Here is a 17,657-nt window from a genome sequence, read left to right as displayed (position 1 = left end):
CAAAACAACAGTTAGTAAAAAAATTTGCATAAAAGTTGATAATTCCTTGGCTTTTATCGAGAAGCAGCCGAAAGAATTATGAAAAGTCATGTTTCCATATTCTATCTAGATGAATTGCAAAAGAAAAAAATAAATGAAATTATTTTTAATTTAAAATTAAAGTAATTAAATAAAAATATATTTATATAAAATTTAAAGCAACATATTTTAAGAAAACTTTTAACACATTTTTAAAAAATAAAGCATTAAGATAAAACCGACCACGATACACCTGAACTGAAAAAAATTGTATAAATAAGTAATAAAAACAAAGAAAAATCGGAAATTTTAAACAAGGGGAACAAAATCATACTAAATTTAAAAGTATTAACTGGGAATATCAAGTTGGTACAAGTTTTTAAGCTAAAGGCAATTAACTGAAAAAAATTAAATTTACAGAAACGACAAAATTACCTAAGCACTGAATATGTGGAATTTGAAATAAATAATAATAATAGAAAGCAAAATCTAAATAAAAAGACAACCTAAATTTCCAAAAATTAAATTCCAATTTAGATTCAAAATGGAAAATTATCAAAAACTAAATCTAAAGTAGTGTGTGTGTGTGATTATGGCAAAGCCTCGAGGGCTATCTGCCTAAGAGGAGAGATGCCTTCGTGGAGGACTTTCTAAGGGAAACTGGCTCGTATACACGTTACACATGGGGAAAACCACGAAAGCGCCCATGCAGCCTGCCCGTTCGCGGGATTCGAACCTCGGATCGAACTACCAGTGTTCAGCGTCTTTACCGCTCGGCCGCTGGTGGGCAAATCTAAAGTAGAAAAACTAACAAAACAACAAAAAAAATTAGGCTTAATGAGTAATATAAAAAAATTTAAAGTCAATTCGATTTAGGAAAACAAAAAAATTTATTTTAGTCGCCTTTTATTAACATTATTTTAGTCGCCTTTTATTATTATTATTATTATTATTATTATTTTTTTTTTTTTTTTTTTTTTTTTTTTTTTTTTTGTTTCTAATTTATGAAGCTGATGGTGATCTATAACTTCTCATTCTGTCCATCTCTTGTAATGCTTAATTATTGCAAGGAACCTTTCCAGTGAGTCTCGAACAAATATTCCATCTAATTATTTCACACGACTCAGTCGACATATGCTTGACTTGCTGCGAAGAGTTTTCGCAGGAAGCTTTTCTTGCAGCTTATGTTTTTCTTTCTCTAATCGTCGCTTGCGTTGTGTTATAGTTTCTTTTCGCTTTCTTTTCGTATTCTCCGTTTGTGAAGCAAGGGACATTTTAAAGGGTTATATTTTAAATGTATATTATTATCACGTTAACACAGATATATGGGGAGAATTTTCGTTACATTAATGGGACATTTCATCCACTTCATCCAACTCTATTAAACTCCATTTTTTTAATTCCATACACTTTAGAAATCTGTCCTACTGTTGCCACTTATTTTTGTTAAATATTACAATCCCATTTATCACAGTCATGTACATTTTTTTACAAGTTGTTATAATATTAATTTTTACTGTACACGAGAATTCCTAATAAACGGTCATTTATACATTGAACTGCGGTGTTTAACCACCAGGGTGCCTGGGCGCATAGCCCTACCCCTCATCGAATAACATGATAAAAGTTTCGAATTATGAGAAATATAACTGAATGTGCTAAATAATTAAATAAATACATATTTTTTTCCTTAAGTACCTAATTACTAATCCATACATAATTAACTATTTTTTAACAACTATTTCACAGAAGAATACATGTACACACAAGAGAAACAAAATACGAAGTGCGACGCCTTAGTGCCACTAGTAAAAACAAAATGCAATCAGGAGGAAAGAAGAACAATATACAATAAAGAATCTGAGCAACAATTTGCATAACACATATACAAAATTACATATTACTAACATTTATTTATACATATAAGCGGCTTAAGTGTTTGCCGCCGATTGTTTATTGTTGCCACTCGGAAAAATGATTGCGGAAATTAACGTTTCTGCAGTTTTTAATTAATATCTGGGCCAGTTAAAGTCCTACGAAGATGAGAACGGTATCGCCGGATTCGGATAATTTTTTGGAATCCGAGGATATGCGTCTCGAATTTCAACTTGGCGCCGTTCCGTAGATATTCGAGAAAAAAGATTTTGGCACGTAGCCAAATCTCTCTACTAGGGAAAACCCAGGAAAGAAAGTGAAAAATGTTGGGAAAACGTAGGGGAAAATTAGTTTTTAATTAATATCTCGGCTAATTAAAGTCCCACGTAGACGCGAATGATCAAAATGGCGTGCCACGGACCTTCGGAATCCAACGCTGTGCTTCGCTAAGCCCAAGAGCCAGTCGTTTCGGAGAAAATAATGTTACTTCACCCCATCTTCTTTATATAAGCGGCTAAAGTGTGTGTCGCCGATAGTTTATTGTTGCAATTCGGAAAATGAGCGCGGAAATTAGCGTTTCCGCTGTTTTTAATTAATATCTCGGCCGGTTAAAGTCGTACGAAGATGAGAACGGTATCGATGGATTCGGAGAATTTTTTGGAATCCGAGGATACGCGTCTCGAATTTCAATTCGGCGCCGTTCCGTAGATAGTCGAGAAAAAATAATTTGGCACGCAGCCAAATCCCTCTAATAGGGAAAACCCAAGAAAGAAAGTGGTGAATGTAGGGAAAACGTAGGGGAAAATTAGTTTTTAATTAATATCTCGGCTAATTAAAGTGCAAGGAAGACGCGAATGGTCAAAATGGCGTGCGACGGACCTGCGGAATCCAATGCTGTGCTTCTGTAAGCCCGGGAGCCAGCCATTTCGGAGGAGATGATGTTACTTCACCCCATATATATATGTGTGGCTTAAGTGTCTGTTTGTCACCGATAGTTTATTGGTTGCTTTCGTAACTGTACTAGCCAATGGGCTGAAGTTGCTACGGCACAGGGTTGCCGTTTCAATTGAGACGTAGACAATTTCCTGTAAAACTTGCCTTTGCTATGACCATCCATAAGTCTCAGAACCTAACGCTTAAGCATGGTGGCATATTTTTACCTGAACCTGCATTTGAACACGGTCAACTTTTGTTGCCTGTTTAAGAGTTCGTGAAAGAACGGAAGTAAAATTCAAATAATGGATGGTCCTCTGGAAGTCGAGCTTAAAAATGATGGAAAGATCTACACAAGAAACGTTGTGTACAAAGAGATCTTTGACACATGAATTAATATTTCATTATTTAAATCACCTTTATTGATTGAGTTAGCGGTGGCTCTTAAGAAATGTGCAGCCAGTGGTTTCCTTCATTGCACTCTACTTTAAGCAATTAAGCAAGTAGAAGGGGGAAACCCCGTGGGGCAGTAAGCAAAGGAGCGTCCTCGCCGCCTGCCCTGGGTAATTCAGTTTAAATTAGCAGACACCTTTGCACAAATCATTTTAATTACAATTTATAATATTTAGAACAGCGGTCATTTCGTATGACCGCCGAGCTTTCTAGTATATATATATGTGTGTGTGTGCACTATTAAAATTCAAAAGATATTACTTATAATTTAATTAATTAATTACACATATATGTTTATGTGTGTAATAATTTAAGCAAAGAAGTCTCAGTCGTATCGACCAATTTAAAAATTTTGTTTTTATTCTTGAGAAGCACCATCTTAAATATGAATTATATGTGCCACAATGAGCGCATTCTTCTCTCCCGTATTGATCACATTTTGTTTATTCTACATCTTATGCGAATACGAGTGATGAACGAGAGAGGTAAGAGACATCTTAACAAGATAGCAGGAATGTGACATGTCCAAGATGAAGGTAGGGTTCAGAGTGATTTGACTTTCACTTATTTTCCTATTGGCTGTTAATAAAACATTTTGGTCCCAAATTTAAATCTTATTAGCTAAAGCGTTTATTTAAGTGCCTGCTTCATTAGTATTCGATAATAATATAGCATGGATCAATGTAGAGATGTAGCAGTTTAGAGTGATTTATTAAAAGTAGGTACTATTCTAATACAAAAAGCGGAAACGAAATTTAAGGGACCTGACGGAGTACTCACCATTTAAAATATCTTTTTAGCAAAACAACCACTCAACTTAGGTTTTAGTTAGAATTTGATTTTACATATTATTTTCTTATATATCGCCAGCAAACAAATAAGGACTTTGCAAAAGAAAGCCTTTTTTTTTTAGAGCAAAAACGTTAAAACGTAAGGAAATGAAAAATAAGCATTTCTATACAAGGTATACAATTTTTAAAGACGCCAAAATGTAAAAGAGAAAAGATTTTTATCAAGGCCGTAGCTTTAAGTTTCACTATATTCCGTCATTTGGTTCTTCAACTCTTTTTGTGAGGATTTTAAGTTTTACTAACGTTTGTTTTATTTTAAAACTTTTCTAGTCTCTCTTATTTTCCATTACCGGCCAGAAGCACAATTTGCATAACAAAATCTGTTCGCATTTATTCTCTTTATTTAACTGTCTATTTTTGGGTAAGAGCCATGTCTTAAATATTTAAGACATGGCTCTTACCCAAAAATAGAGAGTTAGAGAGAAACTTCTCACTGCCTTACCAAGCGCGGGTTTTTTAGTCAGTTCCTGTCTGCCTTTAAGGCCAGAGCTTAGTTCTCCTTGATACTTGACTCATTCTGCTCACTACGTACGTACAATTTAAAGGGCCCATCTTCGCGTTACTAGTTTTTGTGAAGTATCTGAGTTTAGTTCTTATTTAATTTAGTTAGCTTTTCTTATTTTTTAAGTTTGAGACTTAAGTGCTGGTTTTGTATCCCGAAGTCGGGCTGCACGCTGGGAGAAATACAGGGTAGTTTAACCCTTCCAATTTTTTTCGTATTGTTACGAAATGTGCAGGCGCAGTAAGATGGCTTCCTCGCAAAGCAGTTTTAGGGTTGCCATAAAATGGCAAGGAAAGGCAGGGTTGCCACATTTGGCGAGAAATCGCCGGTTTTGGCGACAAAATTGGCGATATGTCATGGACGGGTGAAGAACCTTCTGGAACGAATTCTTACTGGTTTAGCCCAGAATTTTTCGAACACAAGCCAAAAGCTATATAAACCCTGCTGGTGCGCGGAGAGTTAGTGTCGTGTTAGTGAGAGTCCATCCATCGAGTTGATAGACAATCAGCGAGTGCCGAGTGGGTCGTCGAGTGCATCGAAGAGTCTCTTAGTGTATTGCGGTTAGTGAATCGTCGAGAGAGTGTGTTAAGCTCGGGAACGACTGAACCGAAGAGTCGGGAGCTGTGTTCTGTGTGTCGCCCAGTGCAAGTTGTAGCGTAGAGAGTCTCGAGAGTACGTGGAGTTCCAAGAACGACCGAGCAGAGTCGGGAGCTGCACTCTGGTGCTTTGTGGAGTGAAGCTGTCTCCACCGTTATAGCCTTATAGTGTGAAGGCTGCTTCGCTGATTGTTCCAGCGTGTTTATAGTAAATCTTCGACGACTGCAAAACGTGACTTTGGAGCTGTTCTGATTAATATTGGCTAAATAAAGTGTGTTTCGATACTTCATCAAGCGTCGTCGTTATTCACTCCAAATCCACACAAACCCCGTACGAACGTGAAGGAAGAAAGTAACGTAACAACTGGTGTCAGAAAAAAAACGTAACAGTATCATCTACACTCACACGAACATAGTTTTGAGTAAAGTCCCTGTTCCTACTCAGGACTCCAGTGATGTTCCCAAATGCTATTAGACAGAATGGCCCACCAGCGGCCGAGCGGTAAAGATGCTGAACACTGGTAGTTCGGTCTGAGGTTCGAATCCCGCGAACGGGCTGGCTGCATGGGCGTTTTCGTGGTTTTCCCCATGTGTAACGTGTATACGAGCCAGTTTCCCTTAGAAAGTCCTCCACGAAAGGCATCCCTCCCTTTAGGCAGATAGCCCTCTTGTGCTTTGCCATAACAGAATATTCCATTCCATTCTATTAGAAAGAACAGTAGTCCTGACATTTTACGTACTAATGATAGAAATTTATGCATAAAAAGTGTTATAAAAATTAACATTATTCAATGTATAAAACTAAATCCAACTTAAAGGTTTAAAAAGTTCCTTTATCATAAAATCTTTATCATTTAATTAAATATTCATCTTAAAATAAAACATTATTAAAACCGTCCTAATTTTGTAATCTAACATGTTTGCAAGAAATAATTATGAGGAGCTGGTAGTTTCTTGAAAATCCTGGAGTAGTATCATTATTTAACATTTACAATCCTCCTCTTGTAATCCTTTTATAAAATTGTTATGGTCAGTACAAGACCTAAAAATCTGGCTTTAAATATTCATAAAATTATATTAAAATAATTATTTACTCTTTATAAAACAATTTATATTTCTTATAGTAACGAATTGTGTGGCAATAGATTTTATAAACAAGAGAGCTAAGCAGGGAAGCATTAACAGGAAGCAGCATCAAAAATGCGACGTGTCTGAAATGGAAATTGCGTTTAGAATAATTTGAATTTCACTTCACAATATTTCTATTGGCTTTTGACAAAACGATTCAGTTCCGGTTTTAAATCTTATTCGCTAAAATTTATGAAAGTGTTTGCATCATTAGCATTATGTAAAATTCATATGAAATAGGTTAATTTTAAAAAAATCAGCTTAGAAAGAATTCTTATGTAAGCAGTTATTATTTTTACCATAGAAAGTGGAAATACCAAAAAACTAATATAAGGATTAAGGGACTATTGCAAATTAAAGTCAGAATTTTCCTTTACATATTATAAGATATTTATCTCTTTTCCGCGTGCTTTCGTTACGCATATTCGGGAGGTCCAGAACTCGAGTCCCAGCAAGGGCAATACGCATTTTTTCACGTGTCTAACATAAAAAAAAACTAATGATGCTACAAGTGGCGCCCGAACTAAAAGGTTTTGGATGAACATTTGTGACCACCAAGCAACTGAAGTGTTTCTTTTACGTCTAGCGAATTCATTAATACACTTTAGTCTAATCCCAGATTTCAGATGCAGTTAAATGCTACATAACTGAAAATTTAAACAACTAAAATCAACAAAAACTTTCTGAAAGTTCACTTAACTTCAGAAAACATTGTAGATAATTTCCTTTTTATTTTTCTAATAATTTATGTTTCGATATCCTTTTTCTTCAACTTCAGCAACTGCTGTATCAAAATTATTTTTTCAATTTTTGTGTTAGAAACATAATAATTTTTGTAAACATTTTTACTTTTTACAGGCATATCAAACATGGGTAAGGGACCATGGAAGGGAGACAAAGCTACCAGGACTGAAGTATACTCAAAATCAGTTGTTCTGGATCAGTGCGGCTAATGTATGTCCATACATTTGATACCGTCGTATATATGTGATATTTCGGCATAGCGTTTAAGTCTAGATCAGGTATTAAAAGTCATAATCAGGAAAGAAATTTGAAAAATTAGAATTAAATTAATTTTGAACAGAGATAGGAATTCTACTGACGCAAAATGACGCGCATTCGTTATTTATGTTATTTATAGTAGCGGTTACGTAATAGACTAGCAAATTCTAGAAGGTACTGGTCTAGGGAAAAGATTCTAAATTGCAGAAAGTTAATTAAAGGTTGCGTGTTAGCGAAAAGCAGAGCCATCGTATTCTTTTATATTTTACATATATATATATTTACTTCATAGTGCATAAAATGTACGCGAAAAATTCACTGTGTGGGATCCAAATTAAATATAAACATTTTAAAAATTCTTTGTCTCTTAGGATTAAAATTTTTTCTAATGATAAATATTAGTTGCTTCAAACATCAGCTCTGAAATATAAATTACAGACTATAAAATTTCCTAAAATTTAATTTTAATTCGAGATCAATTCTTACGTCATGATACGCGCAGAAGATTTTTGACTACTAAACTCAAACTTATAGTCTTATTACTCTTAATTGCATTTTCAAATGCAGCTATCCAGCCCGTACTCTACTCTCTTAACCTATTAACCGGGGCATAAAATGTTTTGAAACTCGTTTCACACAATGCTTGTCTTGAAACAGCGACCGAGGTTTCAGAAAAGCAATTCAGTGGATAGAGTGGCGCGCCTATTCTCCGCATTTAAATCTAACAGAATATTTGCGGGTGTACAAGAATGTTGATGTGCATCATTGCAGCCCCCTTAGTACTCTTTAAGAGCTATAAGGCGCTATTCATTGTGAACAAACTTTGTTACAGCAGAGACTCCTAGAACAGTCTTATACACAACACGGCAAATCTTTGTAAAAACATACATTTGATCAGGGGTGACCGCACATTTGTTTAACTTTTTCCATGTGTCATAAAAGTGTTGTAACACTAACTTTTACGTACTTTACTTTCTATAAGATTTCCTATATTCTTCTTCTTATGTATTTCTCCAGAAGTAGACAAACAAGCAGTTCTGCATTTTTAACATATGTCAAGCATGACAAAAAAAACACAAATTGTGTAAATTCTGTTTTCTGTTCTTCCATTGGAGTATAACTTATTATTTGGCAGTAATACCTAACATACCATATTTTTTTATTTTTATAGACTAATATTTTAACAGACTTAACGAATATTCTACATGATTAATAATGCTGTGTTTCATGTTTAGTAAACCCCAGTCTTCTTTACTTTAATTAGCTTACACTAATATACTTTCGTCCTTTGCATAATATTGTATTGAGTGATATCTCATAATCTCATAAACATAAATAAAACATTAAAGCGGATAATTAACGTAATAAATTTCACATTCTTTCTTTGCAGTTTTGAAAACGGTGAAAAATTTTCAAATCACATGTACTTTCAATAAGAAACCATGATAATCAAATATTAAAATATAATAAATTCTAACAAATAAAGAAAATAGGGTTTCGGATATTGCCTGCAGTATTTCAATTCAAAATAACATCTTAAATGCACATATTGCATTCATTGCAGATGATTTTATTTGCAGTTTGAAGAGTCTCATACTGAGATGTATCTCTCCTTTTGGGGAAATATTTATCGTGAAAGAAATGTGAAGTAAAAGCTTACTTCAAAGAAAATCAAATTTTATAATTTTAGTTGCACCCTGAAACAAAACCTCAAATAACATTTAAACTTTTTCACATTATTTTCAAGAACCGAAAATGCCCCATCACTTCTGTAAGATACTGCAGGTACTTTGATGGGAGAGTTTAACAAATGAGAAGAAATGCATTCAATTTTGAGCTTTCAATTCTTATAAGTCTGTATCTGATTTCTAACGTAAATGATGAAATCATTTAAATACATTATATTTGCTTAGTGTTGTGGTCTATGTAAGAAATGGCGTGACCACAAGGAAAAATGTTAACTCCAGTAAAATATTACAGGTAGAGTGTGCGAAAGTAAGACCAGAAGTTCTATCGTTGGACATTATTTCTGATTCACATAGTCCATCAAAATTTAGGTAAGTGAATTATGAATAATTATTAAAGTAAGTTAAACTTCTTATGATGATATACATATGTTAAAACGTTTTTTATCAGAATATACAGCAATTTTTATGTGAACATGTTCAAAATCTGCATTACCATTTGAAATGTTTAGTTTCAGATAAGACCAGAATCAAACTTACTTCTATTTCTTACTTTAATTTCTATCGCTAATTAATAGAGTCTCTTGTTTTGATGAACGCAAAAATCTTCTCCATATTTCAATGGTTTAATATTATCTCAAGTGTAGTGCAGAGAGTTTGAGGATATGCTGATATGAAGAACAGTAACTTATTTTAATAAAAATCTGTGGTCGTTCTTCTTGTGAGGGAAAAGCGTTCAAGTGCATAAATTGAAATTTAGGAGTAATCTAGATCTTTAGAGTAGAACCAAAATCACTGCAACTCAAGACTCCATTTGATAAAACACTATCTTAGATTCCCAAAATGTCCCTCCCTGTCACAAGATAATGTATAATTTAAAAAATATAATTTTTAATATTTCCACTAGGTTATTCATTAATTTCGTAAACATTTCAGATTAAAACTCGTTATATTGACATAAAACTGCTAATCATGCGAGTATTTAGTATAATTTAAATACCTTAGGGAAATATTAAATAACAAATCACAGTACACAAGTGAGAAGTCATTTTTTTCCATCACTTCAAATTAAAACTCGTAATATTTGCCTAAAATTGATAACTACGGCAAAATTCAGTATAAATTAAATATCTTAGAAAGGTCTAAATTATGAAATAACAGCATACCAATGAAGAGTGAATTTACTGTATAAATACGTAACAGGCATAGGAAAATTTTGACCCTGTTAGAATTACTAAATAATTCATTAAGTACGTTCTATGAGGAATAAGGTATACCTGCATGAACTATCATCAGCGGATATGCCTGAGTGACGTTCACATTTCTTTCCCAAAACAGGATAGCCCTCGAGGCTTTGCCATAATCACACACACAAACACACACACTTTCCCAAAACAGATTTGAAGAATAGTAGATGAGCTCCTCACACTGTCCGACATGTTCGCTAATTCTTCATACAACGTATTTTATACTTTCGTAAGCTGGTCGGTACAAGTCTTTACAGTAAGGAGCCGCATGTCAAGGGCACACGTTTGCATCGAGAAATTCTGGACTATCAAAACCGAAAATTAACAAAAAACATTCAGGAAACAGAATCTTCTTAAATATCAATAGACAGGAATTTTCACATATTTCACAGTCGTAAGAAAGAAATTTAAAATCTCAAGCTAATTGGCATTCTCACTTTCCTTTCACTCCATCACACACTAAATAACAATCTTGAAACGTCTTGAACACACAGTAAATAATGACACTGATCATCATCGAATTAGCCAAGCTATGGTCAGTTTGTAGATTCATTCGCTTTAATGGAGCAGGAAACATGAGAAATAATATATACCCTCGCTGGGATTGGAAGCCTTGACAACTCGATTGTTAGTCAGACATATTTCCAATTACACCACAAAGGTCAGTTACATTTTACACTGTATACTGTAAGGAGAAAGAAAATACACAGTTAATCTGCCTCGATCTCATAAATAAAACTTAGCCCAAATAAACATTAGCTCGTAAATAAAACTTAGAACAACTCTTGTAGATTAATACTTAATGATAACAAAGAACGGTATTACACTTTCCATCACCATTAAATAACAGTTTGGAAGAGTTGTTCAATTGATTATTATTGACTATCATTCAAGGAAGCCGATCCTTCGGTCAGCTAGTTGCAAAAATTTTAGTCCTTTTCCTCCTCTGTCCTTCGTTTGGTCCTGTCCTTTTCCCTTCCTCTTTTTGGGCGCATTTTGCTATTTATCACTTTTACTAATCAACTGACATTTGGCGCACTTATGTCTGATGTCATCTTTCGCATTCTCGAAGGCAAATTAGAACTGTGAGGGCAAAAAACAGTTATGAAACTACGATTTTTGAAAAGCCCCCAAAAAAGAAACATAAGTTTCTTATCACTCTTCTCCCATAATAAGCTTTTGCAAACAGCTTGGTTACTAATTATACCTTTACCAAGTCCCACAGCATGTCTAATAAGAAATAACCCCAGACATATAGAACAAATCCTTTTTTTTTTTTTCAAACGGACACATCTGACTTACAATGAAATTATTTTCTATTTTGTTCAGAGCTCCTGATTTCAGACCTTCTACATATTCAAAAATCATGCTGTAAAAAACATTTTATTAGAAGATGGACGATAGAGAGATATGGTCCCAAACATTTCTCATAGCGTGACTTCATACTGAAAATGATGCTGTTTATGAGCAACTGTTGCAGTCAGTAACCATTCAGCAAAAAACCAATTTTCAGGTCGTAGAATGTTTTGAGGGAAGAAAAGCGAGTTGCATTTACCTTCCCAAGGGCGTTCTATGCATATTCTGTGGGCATCCATTTCTAAAGATCTGGCTGCTCGATCCATCCATTTAATATTTTCACTTTCCAGAAAAATCATCTGCAATATCTTCATCTACAATCATCTTCATACTGAAATCATCTACAATCATCTTCATACTGAAATTATCTACAATCATCTTCATACTGAAATTATCTACAATCATCTTCATACTGAAAATGATGCTGTTTATGAGCAACTGTTGCAGTCAATAACACTTCAGCAACAAACCAATTTTCAGATCGTAGAATGTTTTGCGGGAAGGAAGGCGAGTTGCATTTGTCTTCTCAAGGGCGTTCTATGCATGTTCTGTGGGTATCCATTTCTGAAGATTTGGCTGCTTGATCCATCCATTTAATATTTTCACTTTTCAGAAAAACCATCCACCAAATTAGCTATATTTGAACTAGCATTACAGTCTATAAAAATTAAGTGAAGGCCGACTATACCCCCGAGAAAACTAACAGAAAGAGCTCTGAGATCCTTTCTATACCTTGCAGCAATCACACATATTAAAATCTGACAACAGGTCTGTATCATGAAGATCTGTGCGTCCATCCAACATAATTCCCTGCCCAGACTATCAAACCTTTGCTCCCATACGGTCTCTCCCTCTGATCTTGGAGGACAGGTAGCGAGTCCCTTGTTCCTCTCAAGGTACCTACATTTAAAATTCTCTTAATTTAGAAAATTTAATTTAATTAAATTTCATAAATTAATCCTAAAATGGAATAAGATGTCTGAAAGGAACTGTATTAAATGAATGATTAGTTTATTTAATTAAGATATGCAAGGGCTAAATGCCTAAACTCTATTTCACGTTTAACCTATAGTTATTTATCACTCTTGCTCTACATAAAACTACTTAAGAGACGTCTTATTTTTCAGAGTGAATGGGCCACTGTCTAATCTACCAGAGTTTTCGGAAGACTTTCACTGTTCTTCAGGTTCCCCAATGAATCCAGAAAGCAAGTGCACAGTTTGGTAACATACAAATCGAAACCTCAGGAAACATTTTACTAACATAATGTTTTATTTGTGCGTGCGTACTAGATGTAAACTGTTTTGGAGAACAGATTTATTATTATCACTCATTTTTCTTCTTTCTTTTTTAGAAATAAAAGAATTGTTTAAATCTCTTTTGTACCAATTTTCTTCCATTTCTAAATACGAATTTAATGATTAGAATACGATAATAGTATTGCTTTTAGTCAAAGTTTAATTGCATATTATTTCCTACCAAAAGCATTCGTAAACGTTAAAATATTTTAAAAACAAGCCTACACACAAAGGAAAAAAACTGTTATCTCAAAAGAATAATATGGGGCAACTTCTAGGGTCGCTTCAATGCTGTCAGTAGTAAAGCAGATTCTGAGGTGGTATTATTAGTGGTGTATTGAAGTATAGCAGCTAATACTCAAGTTTTCGGTATCCCGTATCCCCTGTTCGATCATATGATTATAAGTATGGAGCTGTACACGTTCGAACTTCTGACGAATGTACCCATTACATTCGATATTCTTATAAATGCGCACCTCCGTTAGTGGATATGATAATCAGAACACAGAAAATGAATGATGTAACAGACCTATTTAAGTGTAATTGAACTATTTTATTCATGTCATGAACTGTAACCGAACTATTTTATTTAAACGCCATCTCGTGGCGATATGAAAAAAACGTCAGTCGACCTCCAGCCGCCATGATGATAGCTTACTATGTTATGTTATTCTCAATGTTTGATGTTCCATTTCGTTTATGTTTCATTTTTATATATATTTCTTTTGTTTATAACCGTTCCTGTGTGCTCTGTTAATAAATCCTTTTAAAGCTAGCTGGCATTAGTGTGTATTGAGGAACGGCTACATCACATTGGCGCCCAACTGAATTTGAATCCAAAATGGCGCAACAAAATGTTTAGAATTTCTGTTTGGCTTTAACAAGCTCTTACTCCCGAATTTAACTTTTAGTTGCTGGAGATCGGCTCAGTTTCTTTTCAGGTGTGGACTACTGGTCAAATATTCTGGAAACCAATTCTGGAATTAAAATTGTCATACCGTGCTGCTAGCACATCGAATCATCAACTGGACAATTTCAACGGAAAAGATAAGTTTCGTTTACATTATCGTTTAATATGAGTTTAAAGTTCTTTTAAACTGATTATTTATTATAAGCTGCTTCTTAAAGCAAATGTAAATTCTTTACTGAAATCTCATTTATTGATACTACATAAGAGTATTAAACGAAAGCAAACGGCTTTCTGTTAACCAAACGTTATTTCTTGAATTGTAATTTGTTATTTTAAAATGTTAATGCGCATAGTAAATTAATTTGTGAATAATATTATTTCACTGAATACATGTTTTGATGTTAAAGTTTGAATATATTCATGGACGTTGTTCATTAGAATTTATTAGTTTCGCTTCTGACATACAGCAGCAGATGTTTTCCCCGCGGAAATGTTTAGACTAGCGATGATTTATGATGTATTTACGTCAAATCTTTTATTATTTTTATTTCCTTTGAGTGCTGTTGTTCCTTATTAAATGTTTTATTCTACATAAAATATTGTCCTTGTTGATTTATCTTTCGACAAACATTTTGAGAAAATGATTATAGTATAATACTTTAAGAAAATACGATTGTTTTCCTTTAATGAATGCATGTCTTGAAAATATTTCTTGAAGCGAAAGAAAATAATTATGAATAAAATCGAATGACTATTTAAATAATGTAAAAGAGTTACTAAGTGTGTGTTGCTTAATCAGCTTAATATTTTGTTAAGATTAAGATTTCGAAGAATTCAGCTTAAATATAAAAGCTTATGGTAAGACATTTATCTATGTTTTTGTATGTTTTGCTAAGTAGTAAACAATTTTTGAGCAATTTATTATATGTTATTTTCTTGATACAAGTTGAATTTATGAGGGCATTTTATGATATTTTTACGACTCCGAAATAATAAACTTTGTGAGTATTATTGTTTACATTTATAAATACTGTTTAATAGTGGTATATAAATGTACGAGTAACATTGTTTACATTCATACGTGCTGTTTAATAGAGGTATATACATTTTACTTAAAGGTATAATTATTAATTCTAAAATACTGTATTGTGAATAAAATCGAAATAACAACAAATTCAACTTCATCTTTTCCCTCCCCCCTAACCTCTCATATAATTATGGCTTACCTTGCCAAAGCACGAAAAGAGGATTTAAAAACTCTCGCTGCAGAACTGGGTTTCACTGTAAACGACACTATGCGAGTAATAGATCTTAAAGATCTTATTGTCAATTCTGACACTTATTATGAGGCTTTTACCAGGAATCTTCTGGAAACTTTAATCGAAACTAGACAACAAAAACAACGTGAAAGCAACGATCTGGAGACACGTCAAAGAAAAGAACAAGAACTTTTATTAGAATTGGAACGTTTAAAATTAAACCTGGCAGCTGCTAGCTCAAACCCTAACTATGCCGCCTTTGCTTCAAATGCAGCTATTGGAACAAATATTCAACACCTAATCCCTAAATTTACAGGAACTTCTGACATTGCAACCTACCTGCAAATTTTTGAAAGACAATGTGAGAAAGTTAATATAAAACAAATAGATTACATCACTCATCTCCTACCTCTTCTGCCTATAGACATTTCGCAAATTATTTTAAGAGAACCAAAAGACAAATTAGAAGATTATTCTTACATCAAGAAGATTCTGCTACAAAGATTCAAATTAAATGCTGAATCATTTCGAATTAAACTTACTACACACCAAAAACACCCTGGGTCCATATGGAAAGATTTTGCTTACGAATTAAACAATTATCTCGAAGAGTGGCTTCATAGTCTCGATGATACAGACTTTGAATCACTCAAAGACTTGGTCCTGACGGATCAGCTTAAAAGAAGAGTCAGTAGTGACGTTAAGGAGCATTTTATTGATACTTGGGGAAAAATAAAGAGTTCATCTGAATTAGTACAGAAATTGGATGATTATGAAGCTGTACGTGTTAAAAATACGAACTATAAAACTCAACTTCCTGGCAGGCGAATCTATTCTTACAAACCGACTAATCCATCCAAACACAAAGTAGAAAATCGAACAAGTGACATACAGGGAACTCATAAAACCTTTTCAAATCGTGTTCAGCAACAAACAGAGGAAAAGCGACCTCCTTTAACATGCTATGGGTGCGGAAAAACTGGTTTTATCAAGTCTAAATGTCCAGACTGTAACCCCCCAAAGACTTCAAATTCATCAAATTTTGGCACTATCCAAATCCGATCCTGTTTATCTTCCACTCGGACTGCTGTATTTCCAGTTAGTATTGGTGGTGTTTCCGGTACAGCTTTCGCCGACACTGGTGCTAGTCACTCAATTGCATGTGAATCCCTCTATCATATTCTGCAAACACAAGATGCAGTATTTGAAAAGACAACACTACAGGTGTCTTTCGCTGATGGTTTGGTATCTGAAAAAGAGGTACTTCGCACCGAACAAATCATTCTTCTCGAAGGCAGAGAGTTCAAAACTCCGCTCCTTGTGTTGCCTGATGCCAAAAATAACTCGACTCTGTTAGGAATTGACTTTCTTCAAAAAGCTATAATTGTTTTAAATCTTGCTGAAAATAGGTGGAACTTCTCTGATGAACCTCGAAGAAAATATAGCTTCGTGAAACCTCATCAATCCCAAGTACTGGAAGAAACCCCAGTTGTTTACAACAACTGCCAACTACGAGAAAATGAAGGACAACAATTAACTACAGTCCAACGGCTTGCAACTGATGCATTGCTTAACAATTATCACACTGTCTTCAAAGTAGGGGGAGAAGCCACTAATCAAAAGCCATCTGGCTTACTTCAAACTCCAGTCTATGCTCAACGTTTTGAGACCTTGTCAATTGATCTTTTCGGTCCCCTTCATGAAACACCGTCTGGTGAAAAATGGATTTTTATTGTGCAGGACTGTGCCACGAAGTGGACAGAACTATTTGCTTTAAAGGAAGGCACGGCCAGAGAATGTGCCACTATTCTTTTGGAGGAAGTCGCCCTTCGATTTGGGTTACCCAGGAAAATAATAAGTGATAATGGTACCCAGTTTACTAGTGCTGTTATGCAACAACTATGCTATATCTTGAACATTGATCAAAGTCTTACTCCTGTCTATCACCCACAATCTAACCCAGTTGAAAGGAGGAATAGAGATCTGAAACCACGTTTAGCAATACTTGTTGGTAACGACCATCAGTCATAGAAGGATAAACTGCCAGTAATAAGGTTTGCTTTGAATACAGCCAAATGTGATTCAACTGGACATTCTGTTTCTTTTCTTCAATTTGCACGAGAGTTACGAACCTTAGATGATGTAAAGCATGATATAAAAGCCGTAATTGAGAACGATAATTTTGTTCCAGAAATTACTCCATATTTGACACGTTTTGCAAGAAATGTACAACAGGTACGAGAAAGAGTCGAAATGCATCAAGATAAGCAGAAACGATATGCTGACAAAACACGAAGAGAAACACCGAAATTTGTTCCTGGAGATAAAGTTTGGGTCACCCTCCACCCAATCAGCAAAGGTCCACTGAAGAAAACTGCTAAATTCATGCCCAAGAGAGATGGTCCTTATGTGATAGTGACTACAAGATCTCCAACCACTTATGATATTGCCGATCCTCATGAACCAGACAAAATTCTCGGCAAGTATCATGTTTCAGCCTTGAAACCATATCAAGATCGAAATAAGCTCGTGTAATTCCAGTGG

At 34.3% G+C, this 17,657-nt stretch overlaps 1 protein-coding gene across 1 annotated transcript in view; it reads left to right on the top strand.

Annotated features, from left to right (window-relative positions):
- LOC118185022 (neprilysin-2-like) overlaps nucleotides 1–13,024 on the top strand; it is an 80,838-nt gene extending 67,814 nt beyond the window's left edge. The window contains exons 18-20 of the mRNA XM_035354800.2: nucleotides 7,215–7,310; nucleotides 9,339–9,415; nucleotides 12,774–13,024. Of these exons, the coding sequence (XP_035210691.2) occupies nucleotides 7,215–7,310; nucleotides 9,339–9,415; nucleotides 12,774–12,873 (273 nt within the window). The 3' untranslated portion in view covers nucleotides 12,874–13,024. The remainder of the gene's footprint in view (nucleotides 1–7,214; nucleotides 7,311–9,338; nucleotides 9,416–12,773) is intronic.
- Nucleotides 13,025–17,657: the final 4,633 nt, after the last annotated feature.

Source organism: Stegodyphus dumicola, chromosome 3 (genome assembly GCF_044657685.1).
Source record: "Stegodyphus dumicola isolate Sdum_Otavi_A_Nest chromosome 3, ASM4465768v1".
Lineage (NCBI taxonomy): Eukaryota > Metazoa > Arthropoda > Arachnida > Araneae > Eresidae > Stegodyphus > Stegodyphus dumicola.
Note: the sequence above shows the minus strand (reverse complement) of the source record. Positions and strands in the feature narration are given on the sequence as shown.